Source organism: Pogonomyrmex barbatus, unplaced genomic scaffold, assembly GCF_055798465.1.
Source record: "Pogonomyrmex barbatus isolate J1 unplaced genomic scaffold, ASM5579846v1 scaffold1, whole genome shotgun sequence".
In the NCBI taxonomy this organism is placed as follows: Eukaryota; Metazoa; Arthropoda; class Insecta; order Hymenoptera; family Formicidae; genus Pogonomyrmex; species Pogonomyrmex barbatus.
In genome coordinates this window covers 17,787,303-17,800,176 of record NW_028297098.1, presented here as the reverse complement: position 1 = coordinate 17,800,176, position 12,874 = coordinate 17,787,303, and the positions used below count along the sequence as shown (strand labels likewise).

The 12,874-nt window shown below is 38.6% G+C and overlaps 1 protein-coding gene across 2 annotated transcripts in view; it reads right to left on the bottom strand.

Annotated features, from left to right (window-relative positions):
- Positions 1 to 1,280: 1,280 nt before the first annotated feature.
- The window catches only part of jvl (javelin-like), a 57,572-nt gene continuing 45,978 nt past the window's right edge, over positions 1,281 to 12,874 (bottom strand). The window contains exons 2-5 of one of the 2 annotated variants that reach the window (XM_011636016.3): positions 7,970 to 9,451; positions 7,776 to 7,874; positions 6,856 to 7,608; positions 1,281 to 4,101 (exon numbers count right to left, since the gene is read on the bottom strand). In XM_011636016.3, the coding sequence (XP_011634318.2) occupies positions 3,787 to 4,101; positions 6,856 to 7,608; positions 7,776 to 7,874; positions 7,970 to 9,451 (2,649 nt within the window). In that variant the 3' untranslated portion in view covers positions 1,281 to 3,786. The remainder of the gene's footprint in view (positions 4,102 to 6,855; positions 7,609 to 7,775; positions 7,875 to 7,969; positions 9,452 to 12,874) is intronic. The other variant, XM_011636018.3, reaches the window with a different exon arrangement.

Genomic DNA, 12,874 nt, shown 5'->3' with positions numbered 1-12,874 from the left:
TTAATTTAGAAAATAGAAATAGAAAAGATTATGCAATATTTTTAGAGTTAAATCAAGACTAATTTTGTTTATATATGAGAATATTTGTCTTAATTTAAGATTACTTGTTTTGTGTATATTCTGCGAAAAATTCCTAATAAAGCCTTCGAACTTGATATAGTTGTATTTATATATAAAAGAAATTATCAAAGTATTTTCTTGATCGGATTTCTAATATATAAAAATTGAATTTTTTAAAACTAAAAATTTTAAGCATTTGCATATAACGTTTAGCAACTAAAACATTTTCTTGAAATAATATGAAACATCCGCTGTACGTTTCGTATTATTTCAAAGTATAATTGCTTACCATTTAACATGACGTGTGATTGTCCCGCAACTGTTATTGTAGAACGTAACTGCGTTGTACAATAATAACATTCCTGAATTCTTACATTTACAAATATAACTTTTCTTGTATGTTGCATAATATTTTCCCGGTTTTTATCTAACCGTAAACTTGAATGAATATTAAATGCGGAAAGATATCTCCAATATTGGAAATAAATGCGTAATATATGCGTATTATAACTTTTTTTATCTAATTTATGACCACAAAGAAAATTACTTATACTTGCGATATAGGAAGTAAATACGTAAACTATAACATTTTTATCTAATCTTTGAATACGTAAAACTTTTAAAAAGTAAAATCATTCTGCTCAAAAAATCATGAGACGACAAAACAGTTGGGTTTTCGCATAATTAAGTATCGAAGTTCAAGTTTTTTGCTCAAGGAATTCATTTTTTTTGCTCAAGGAATTCTCAATTGCACAAAACTATAGAAGATATATTATTTATCACTTGTAAATGCACTAAAAAGATAAAGTCTATGTTGATAATTCGATAAAACTTATGAGGAAATTGTAATTTTTGAAAAAATGTCTTTGATAAGTTAATAGAAATATTGTAGATAAATTTTAGACAATAGTAAAAAACTTTCAAAATTTATTGCAAATTAATTGCTTTAAAAATAATACTTCAATTATAATTCAATTAACATTGAAATAATTATTACAGAAGTATATTTAAAATTCCTCAGATCAGATTTCAATAAGATTTCAGTGACATTTTCATATAAAAAAATAATTCTATAATAGATCATTATTACTAATTATGTCGTAACAAATATTGCAAAGTGATTTCATATAATATGCAATCATATAATATGCAGTAATTCATTATATTATAAAGATTTATATTATATTAAAGATTATTAACTGCAATATTAAATGAGTATCTTCAAGTAATTTCATTTTATTAATTATAGGATCACATTATCGCAGATTCGTTACAGATAATATTTATTTACATTAGAACTAATTTATTTAAATAAATCACGATGTCATCTATGTACAAATATATCGGTGTGTGTATTCATAAAACAATAATTAATAATTCTATCATGATAAGACATACCTAAACTAGATAAAGTATAATACAGCGACAGCGTTTTAATAATCATCGGTTGGAAGGATGCTGCCTTCGTAGCTCGTTTACATGTTTCAATTATGCTTGTTAATTAAAGATATAAAAATAATAGCCTCCAGTCGGCAGCGGTACGAGCACCAAAATCCACCGGCTGTATGAATAACAATAATATCTGAGCATATCTCGTTGGCGAATCCCAATGTATAAAAAGGAAAAAGGAAAAAAAAAGTGAAAATCACCGAGGGCGCATCAGTTTCCTTGTTTGTCTTCGCCGCGCGTAAAGACATTAGGCGCTAATAAAATAATAAGTAGAGTCCGTCAGTCCTGTGGCTTATTCCTTAAACTATACGTTAATCACATGTTTCGCGGTTATTTATAGCTAGGATCACAGGCTCTGTCTGTGATTATTATTCAGTGTTCACAATCGTCATTGTTAGTTATAAATAATTGGTTGTTGAAGCGAGGAACTGTGTAATACATAGTTTTCTCCGGAATCGCAATATTGCATATTTATGCGTATTGAGACGTGATTCCGATAAATCGTCAACGAATTCGACGAGCCTCAACCTCTCTGTAACGAATAAGAATTAATGTCGTTCACTTTTAACACCCTCGATTAAATTATACATTGTGCGAACGAAGAACGAATGAACAGCAAACACGAAATTAAATTCGTTTAAAACTTTATCAATGTCCCGTACTCTATTCGTTCTGTTCGCATTCATTGTTCGTTCGTTATTCATGCGTTCGATGTATATCTATCAATATATATCCATTATTGCGTTTAGCTGGACGAGCACATGATAATTAATGTTAAACGTGATATGTGTTATTGTTCGAGAAAGTGTGAGTAATGTACACTCAATATATATGTATTTGCGAATTCGAAAATTTCAGCATCGGTCTCGTCTTCCGAGTCATTCCGCCCAATCCATAGTACAATATTTTTCTATATCATCAACTAAACTCAGACGTAAAACCGCATTGTTATAATATACATATATATAATAAATAAGAAAGCGATTAATCACATCATAAATTTAATTTGAAGTTAAAAATGCTAAATGGAATACGGAATTGCAGCTATGGAATGTAAGATATTGACTCTGTTATCTTCTGTTGCAAGCTAACAATTTATCCGGATCTTTCCCCACACCTAAATGTTAAAAATTTTTTACTATAATTACCAAATTATAGATTTTTGCATAAAGGTTACAAATATATTTGTACAAAATCCAAAAAAGCAGCGATTTATATAAAATATAAATAAAAAATTTACACAGTTGCAAAATACTATCACCGAACGTGGATCAAGTAATCGAAAGTTTGATTAACAAACTCATTCTTGACGTTGGTTAGGTAAACCAAATAACATCGTGTAATAATAATACCAAACATATCATCAAATAATATCCAAATGAATAAATATAAGCGTTAATTGCATTTATTGATATGCAATCTTATAGAATATTCAAAGATATTTTTTAATTAATAATAGTTTTACATATACCTGTTGATAAATTAGATACATGTTTTACATACATACGAAAAATTCAAATAAAGATAAAAATAATGCATATTTTGCTAATGTAGATTCTCACTAAAAGATGTAGAAAAAAAATTTTAATTAGATTTCGGTATGTATGTATGTTTCTTTTGCTTTTATAAATAAATATGATAAATTCATAAATGGGAAATTTGACTTTCATATTTATACTGTTAATGAAAGTATGAATTTAATATTTTTTTAAAATTATTATTATCAGCTATATCAATTATATACGTTAATTTATGTATGTTTGCAATACAAGTCAATATATTATTTTCATCTTTAATTAGACAAGATTGACTGCTAAAGAATCATATTATAAAGATGTACGAAATGCTCTTTAAATGCAACTCGCACGAGGAAAGTACGTAATATGTAAATCCTACAATGGAAATGGTATTATTATATTTCAATTTAGAATTAGATGAGCTGTTGGACTTTTCTTCATTTATAATTACCATTAGAATGATTCCTCAAAAAAAAAAAAAAAATACATAAATAATGAAAATGAGAACATTTGATATTAAAAAGGCACAGAATAAAGGTCATTGAGAACGTGAGTGTCACTCTTCCAGCGCGTTGTATGTTCTCAGCAGAACATGATTATGTGTCTAAAATTCTATTATTTATTCGTCGGTGACACGATGCAAATAAGGCCGCGTAAAAGCAGAGCCAATGGTACAATATGAAATAATGGAAAGAAGCAAGAGCAAGTAATTTACTCTACGCGACTCGCCATTTTATTAGTTTCGTGATAAACGGTGCGTTTAATCTTCGCTCGAAATCGGATGGCATTCGAGCGAGTCGCACTCCGCCAGGGCTTCGCCACATCGCAAAGGGAACTCGTCGGTTAGCAAGCTCTCCGGCACTGTAGCCGCTGAGTCGATGCTGTCGAAATAACGATGAGGCCACGTGGCATTTGTGCGGAAGCGCCTGGTGGGCGAGCCGATTATAAATTCTACCCGCGTGGAACCGGTGACGGACGATGTCTCTTGATTCAAGGAGTCCGGGTAGAGCGACGAATCGCTATGCCGGAAACTGCTGTTGGTCGAGCACCAGGAACTCGGTGGTTCGGTGCAATTCTGAAAGACATGAAATGCATGTTAGTAAGCAAATACAGTGCGTTCTGCTGTTTTATTATAAGCAAGAGAATTCTTCTCTTGCTATCAGCATCGCCTTAGAAATGCATCTTAAAGAGATGCATGACAAAGATTAACTTTACATTATTAATACCTAAGAATTTAGAACAGCCACTTTATGTAAATCTTGCAACGCAAAAGCCGATGGAAGAAAATTACATATGAGATGTAAGACGGTAACATATTTGATACTCCTGGCTGTTTTAATACTGAGGTATCAAGATCTGTTATCTTGTATTTATGTAATATGAGTATGGGCAAAAGTAAAACTCTTATACAAGCAATTTCACTACTTAATAACTTGAATTCAATCATAAAAAATGTAAGAATCGTAATAATGAGGAGAGCGTTTCATAAATTTCATTTGCAAATGGAACATATCGTAGAATGTGACGTCGTCTCGCGCAAGATGGACAATGAACCGCAAGACTAAGCAGGTAAGCGTGTCGAGATTCATTTTCTCTTAATATCACCGCACTGTCGCGAATACTGTAGTAGACCGCGACTATGACGGCTCTCTCGGGTTTTTATATTCTGCATACATGCGACGATGAAGCAAATAAGATCAAATCTCAGCAAACAAAAAGAGCAAACCAATTTAATACACAATATACGTTTGACAGAGCTGGGAGGAAGACTCGCTAACGCGAGGTGAATGTTCATGACAATCAAAAAGATACATGCTAAATGAATGTTTTTTCCTGTCTTTCTCCTTACATCATGAGAATAAGAAACATTTCAAAATATGTACTGATAGTGAAATGTACGGAGTGTCGAAATAAATGGGCATGCGTCGAATCGAGCGTGTACGAATACGTGCGTCTTTATGGGCGAAAAACGAATTTGGAATTATTTAAACGTGGCCAGGACAGCTTTAGTTTTGTCCAATCGATCTTACTTCGACGAAACGGCAATACAAGCTCGCGTTTATCACGACGAATGCATAGACTTTAATCAAACACTGACCGGTCGCGCATGCATGAATTAATGGATTTTCGCAAATAAATCGCAAAAGAAAAGAAAAAAGCGGCAAAATCCAACTGTGTAAACCCTTTATGTAAATAACCATGTGAACCCTTTGTAATCAAATGCTTAACTTCAAAATCATATAAAAGACTATATATCTATTTTACTTTATTTTTTGAAACTACTATGAATCGGTGAAATTTATTTTTAAAATCTTAATGATTAGATAATTAAATATATATTAGTTGCTATTTACTAATTTAAATTTTTTACGTATAGAGTTAACAGTCTATTTTGAAAGAAAAAAGATAATTTCGTTTATAAAGCGAAAATTAAGATAAAAATCTAAATATCGAATTTACTTTACGATGACAGACTAATGACTACGACAGACTATGAGCGATTAATGGTCTGTCTATTAGCTCTACGTTCAAGCCAAATGTGTTAGCATAGTAAAACTTATATTACCCATTCCGAAAGCTCTCAAGGAACTCTTACATAATATCTTCGCGAACATAAGCATTTTTATTGATATTTGCAAACTGGGAGATTTGACTACGGGTATGTGCGCATGCGCAATCCAAGTGAGAGCGTTTTAAACCATAGTGTATACTCTACCAGTGTGGAACAGGGGGAATGAGAGTGGGTTGAAAAGACAAAGATTGCAGCTCACCACATCCATGAAAGAAGCATCGAAGCAAATGATAATAAAAGAAGCATAACTTACGAGAAAAAACCGGCGGCACGCGAGAAGGGGCCACTTTCTTTCTTTATTGGACCGCCGTTGGGGACGGGCTCGAACGCACGCTCGCCTGCCCTCCAGGTCAGACTGATTTTGGTATGGTGGACGGTCGGGCGGGCAATTGGTGATTTTAAGATAAGAATCAGTCGATTCGCTCGCTCAAGTCTCTGCATGTGTTGTTAGAGATATATGTGTTTTTTTTTTTTTTTTTTTTCAGGAACAATGGTTTATCAGGCTAAGATAGGGGCAGGCTCAGCGAACACGGAAGTTCCGTCCCTGTATGATCGTACCACGATCGTACCGTGTCGAAGTCCATGATGGAAACAGAGGAAGAATGGAATAGGATAAAGATATAATGGAAAAGAATGCTATGAAAGAAATGGGTAAAAAATGATAGTTTTATCAATGAAAATCAGTGCCTCTGTTTGTATCATCGTAAAAGACCAGACCAGACCAGATATGTCCTTGAGAAATGTACGTATTTTTGGTATCACCGGGAATGATATATTGTTACTGCGTGCTAAGAATGTGACACAATAGTAATGATAATAATAATAGAAAATAGTTACGATGGTGAAAAGTATAAAAGTGAAATAGCTAGAAAAATAATACAGAAGGATTCACGTTAAATAGAAGCGGCGATGGTAGAATGATGATTTAGTTTGTTTAGATATATATATATATATATATATATATATATAGCCGATCTTAATTTAATGAGACCAAAGTCAGTACGGATCGAAATGGGACACTATCAGGAAGTAAAAAGGATAGTAGCTTTCCAATTTCGATATAAAAGATAAAAGAGTGGACTTCGAGAGGAGCGATGTTGAAGGCGGTGACTGTCCCTAAGAGAGAGAGAGAGAGAGCGACTACAGCCCGTCGTCCTGAGGAAGAGGATGCTTGCCGAGAGCTCTCTACTATACCGGGCCGTTGGACAACGGTGACTTCAGCCAGCTGCTCCAAAAGAATTGCTTTACAGGTCGTACCTTGCCGTTCTCAGACGCATCGACAGACGTCGCCGCGCGCGCCAGGCTGTGGGAACGGCGTGCGGGAGCGGGCGGTCGTCGAGGGGGAGCGTTAGTCGTTCCTGTGGTGGGCGAGGACGTGCCGAGGTTGTTGTTAGATTCCAACGAGTCACGGGCGCGGGACAGCGAGGAGGATTTATTTAAGGAGTCTCGGCTGGAATTATTACGCGGCAGGGACCGGTTGTTCAAGGACGACTCCCGGTTTGTCTCCTTGTTGCCGCCACCGCCGACGCTATTATTGTTGCTTCCATTACCGCCGTTTCTGGATAGACTCCTATTACCTAGCGAGTCCCGACTGGAGTCACGCGGTTTCGACAACGATTTGCCGCCACCATGGCTGTCGCGACTAGAATCACGCGGCGGTCTCGTTAGCGATTTGAGCGATTCTCTGCTGTCGTTCCTGCCGTGACTAGGTCGCACAGGCGTCGTCGCAGTCACGCTCGCTGTAGGCGTCGTCGACGTTATCTTGCCGCTCACGTTACCAAGTAAAGGTATACGACTAGGCCGTCGTCGTGGCGACGGTTTGATTTCTACCGGCTGATGATGATCTCGTGCGGACTCTGTACTGCTGCCTGGTTCGAGACCGCTCTGTTCGCATCTGGGCTGTTCCAAATCCGCTTCAGGCTCTGCTTCCGTCGGCGGTCGTTGATGAAGACGCTCCAGTACACGCACTTGCGCCCGTGTGCCTTCCAGTTCGATATTTCGTTCATCCAACTGAAAAATATATTTCGTCATTTTATATATATATATTACTTTATATTGATTAAATCCTAAGTTATATCAATTAGTCCAGAATAAGAGTACACATATATGGAAATTATATGATTTTTTTCCAACTCTTTTTACAATAAAAAAGTTACATAGTGACTTTTGCCACTCACCTGGAATCGTAAATCATCATTTTCCTCGCGAGCTTTGTCCAGTCGTTCGGAAAGAATTTCTGTGCTCTTTTTCACTTCGTCTAGTCTTTTTTGTAGAACCTAAAAACAAAATTATTGAGAAATTAATACACGTCGGTCAAATTTATTTTTTTTTATATAAGCAAATGCATTAGAATATCAATTACCAAACTTACCTGATTATGGACGGTAGTAGTAATTAGATGCCGCTGAAGCTCGAGGGGCGAGTGCTCACGAAGAATGGCCGCGATCTTCCTTGAGTCTACGTCTTTCACGTGAGTCACTCTGGTAGGCGAAATCAGAATGGAATCGAGTGCTCCCAGCCTGGCTCGCCTTTCATTCACGTTTGCCTCAACGTCGATGTCGACATTGCGTGTGTCGTCATTGCGCCCGACAACATCCAGCAATACATTCTTTTCGATTGTCCTCGTGCGGAAACGGCTCTTGTGAGCCTTGCTTCCAGGACTACCAGTGACCGATGCAAACGCTGAACCTTTGCTTTTGATACTCGTAACATTATTAGCATTTTTCGGTGAGGAAACCACTGGCACGATCGGTTGCAATCTTTGAACGCCTGGTGTCAAGATCTCCGAGGCATTCTCAGTCAGTCCAGCCCGCAACCGATCTTCCAAACCAGTCTTTAGCGCTGACAGAGCAGCTAATTCTGTCTGTAGTTCCTGAGCTCGGGCGCGACTCGATATCGTCTCCGCCTCAAGCTCGGCCACCTTATCCAATAATTGTTCCTTTTCCCGCCTGAGAGCTATCACTTGCGGGTCCCTACTATCCTGTTGCTGTCGATCGACATTCTCGTCGTCAACGATGTTGTCGTCGCGACCGACCGTCCTATTGGTGTCGCTAAGCCCGGTAATCTTCTTCACAGCCTCGAGCACGTCCGTCGACACCAGTTCCTCTGTCGTAACGCTTTCCAGGCGTCCCTGAAGGCACTCGACCTCTTCTCGTAGCCGGATCCCTTTGCGATGGATTACGTCCAACAAGTTCCAGAGTTCATCTTCCGCCTCATCCAACGCAGTTGGTCGGGGACTATTCGCTCGCGGCGCGATTGCCGTCGAGGCGCTGTCCTTCGACGAAGTCTCCGTGCTGAAACCGGAATCTTGGACCGTCGCACTGCAGTTGTTCTTGGTGCCGCCGCTGTGGGAGTTGCTACGGCTTCTAGGTAGCGACGAGGACGAGGATTCACCTCCTCCTCCGCTGCCGCTTCCACCGCTGCCGCCGCCACCGCTACTTTCGCGCGTCGCTCGTCGCCTTATCTTGCCAGGCTCCCATTCGCTGATCCTTCGTGAGGACGGGCTCGACAATGGCAACGGGATGTGCGAGCTCTGGGTACAGCTGGACGACATCACGGACGCACCCGCGGACGCCGTCGCAGCCATCTTGTGCCGGAGGTTTGGGAACGTCTCGATGACGAGGTCCCGGAACTCGAGCAGAGCGCCGACCTCATTCTGCAGTTCCTGCAGGGCCACTAAGGACTTGGCTTGCTCGCTGATGAGGTAGTGAAATGGACCGGGACGCAGGGGCATGCAGTCCATGCCACCGACGCCAACGCCGCCGCTGCCGCTGCCGACGCCGTTACCGGCACCGACGTTCACCACGACACCCTCCGTCGAACCGCCGCCGCCGCTGCTACCGCTGCCGCACTGCTGCAACAATCAAGGAGAAATCTATTTCGCAATTTGTTATATACGTTGAAACGGGAATCTACGATTGCAGAATAGAACCTACTTCAGACAATCTATAATTTTCTATAATAATAGTGAAGTATATTATATAGAAGAATTATGTAATACAGCACATTTAAAACACTACAGATGTTCATAGATGAGGATATATGATATGATCTAAAGGATATAGTATGTATGTATGTATATATATATATATATATATATATATATATAAAAAGTTATAAAAAGAATTCTGTCTTGAATTCTTCCGTAAATTATAATTTTCTTGTAATCTGATCATTTGGTGATCTCGGCTGGCACAATATATTATGTATTACAATAATATTCATAAATTTATTAGATATTTCTTCTTGCTGTATCAGTTCAAAATTCGAGCAAATTATTTCTTCGTTTATTTTTGTATAAAAAAGACGTTTTCTTCCTTTCTTCTTTTCAAATTTAAGAATTATTTTTATCGTTGGTGTTTATTTCACATCAAATTGCTCGTTATATTGATAAGAAAAATATGTTAATAATAATTACTAAAATTTCTAGTTTATGTTTAAGTTTACCAACATTAATTCAGTTCCAAGTGCTAAGCTTTCTTTTGTCATTTAAATCGGCGATGAAACGACACTTTCTCATCACCCGATCGTTTTCGAGTACTACAAGCTTCGATATGAAGCCCTATGCGTGACGGTGAAACCGTTCACTTTCCTGCGCGAAAATAACATACTCGCTAATCCTAAGCGAGACGGGCTATCTGTTATCCGAAAGTACTAGTAATTCACGAAGTCTAGTATTCTTCTACATCTTCCCTCGTGCACCGTCGATCGTCGCCGCCGTCGCGTCGGTCGTTCCTTTAAGACACACCCGCGCGCGAGCGAACCATGACAGCAGAAATTACGTCGATAATCGGTGTAATTTATCGCATTGGAAAGTGCAATTTTCTATCTCGTTCCCGAGAACGTCCTTCCCATTATTCGAGGAACGTGTCTGATATCTCACGCTCGCGACAACCGCAAAGCTTTCACGAAACGGACGTCATTTAGAACACATCGCGTTAGATCGATTCCGAGAGGCAATGAAAGAAATTAATTTAAAATTAATTAAAGAATCAATCAAAATCAATGTTGAAAGTTCCGAGGTACTTCGCGTTACGTTACACACGACTGAGTACCTATTAATCTGACATATTCCATTATGCTTGTTGCCGAGATTGAAACTATTGAGATGTTACGTACGAAGCTACGCGACTTTATAATCGCGACTTATAATCGAATTTACATTATGAATCGCCTACACTTTTATTGCGGTGTACAACAAAAGGCGCCTTAGGCGATCCTTCGGAAATAAAGCTTTATAGTCAAGTTTATCAGATTACTGCGAATTCTTGGAGCGTGAAGATTCAGCCAATTCGCATGTACAAAGATATCGGTGTTCGCATAAACGGGTAATCAGATACGTCTGTTGTATTATAAGACGGTACTTACTCTCATAGCCTTCCATACCGCGATTACTGTTTCTTAATGCATTTCCGGCATTGAGAATCGGGTTATTGGGACCTAATATCCGTTCGTTTCTCTCGCGATACGAAGGAATACTCCGCTTCCGGACGGAGACGTCGCGAGATCGCGACTGCACCGAAAGTGTACCGGGCTACTTCTGGGAACGATAATTACCGATTATGCTAACGAGGCGTGCAACATTACACGACGTCGCTTCTACTTTCACTGGCGCGTAACGCGTCGACGATAATGGAAAATACGTACGACCGAGCATAAAACGACCGGCTGGCAATCGCACATCGGTCATAAAGATTCACTTCTCCTCCGCTTAATAATTCGGATTTAGGTCGGCGTATCAAACGGGGCGGCGTAATTTTCTTCTTCCTAATTACCGATATGCACTTTCACCGGTTGCACACCTGACGACGTCGGAGAATGCAGCCGTTACGTTAACGCAGACTGCGCGTTAGAGATGTTAGCACGCGCGGGAATTGGCTGCGCTTTTTAACGTGCCGTTGCAAATTCTCATCGATCTTCGATTCTCAACCGTCAGTTTCGACGACTGGCATGCGTATTTTCCCTCCGTAAGGAGGATGCATATCCTGCGTTGTCGAAAGCGAGATACGAAAGCGAGCAGCGGGACGGATGTGCATAGATAATTAGTCTATAATCAGGTAATCGCATCATCCGGGAAAAGCTAATTGTCACTGTTACTTTTCTCTCTGCAAGTCGATCTGGAGAAAATCGGGCAATATGTGTCGTTACGCACGCCTGTATCTCATAATTACTATATTAGTGAAAAAAATAAGATTTCTAAATAGGCTCTCGAATGATATCGGTACAATCAAACACATCATCATGCAACGGTAATAATATGATATCCAATGAATTATGTGTGATACACGCATACACGAATAATACACGCACGCGAATAATTAAGATATATTCGGCCAATATACTACAATTATAATATGAACCATATTGTCAAATAACGAAATTACGGCATTAAAAAATATTTTAAATAAAATTCGAAATTTGTCTATGAATTATTATATAATTAATTGAATGTTAAATAGTTAAAAAATGATTTTTTTTTTTTTATAATTCGCGGTCGAAATGATTAACTTGTTATGCCACGTCTTATGAAATACGAGTACCGGGTAGGCGCTGTCTCGCGCGCTTTCATTGCTAAGAAAGAAAGTGGAAATCTCCCATGTGGTGGACATGCATTTCAGACTTGTTATTTTATCTTCGTACAATTCGCCCCGCACGATGTCAAAGATGTCGGTGCCGTGGCTATGCGTGATACGCGCTACCGTCACATATCAATGTAATGTACGATGCGTGGCGCGTCTGATTAGTCAAGCGGCAAGGCGGCAGGAAAGTGCGAGAGAAAACGGGGCTTTTGTGTCAAAGTCTCTCTCGCGATATTTCTCCATCGGACCACAAACATCGAAGACGAAGAGCAAACATGATACTTAATTCGTTATACATTTCAGACGATTTACAAGAATTCATAATGGAATCTGTGTATTTAATTTCGTACAGACTTTGGAAAGAAATCAGAGAATAATCATAAAGAAATCAGTGAAAGTCCTGTTAAACTCGTCACTCTCTTCATCTTAATTCAACATCGTAAAAATTTATACTTTCTCGTTTATATTAAATATGTTATTATGTGTTTGTAGAATTAATATTTTAAAAGAGACTTTCAGTCCTAATTGCTGATTACCCATTAATGTTCGCGCGAAGAATTTTTCTATTCCGCTACTTGCACGACGCTCCGCTTTATCTGTATGGTCACCTCCGTGTAGCATTTAAATAGCGTGATGTTGCAACATGTTACTGGAAGCGCAGTGTCCCAAGCGAAGAAACGGATCCCACCTTTGTCCGT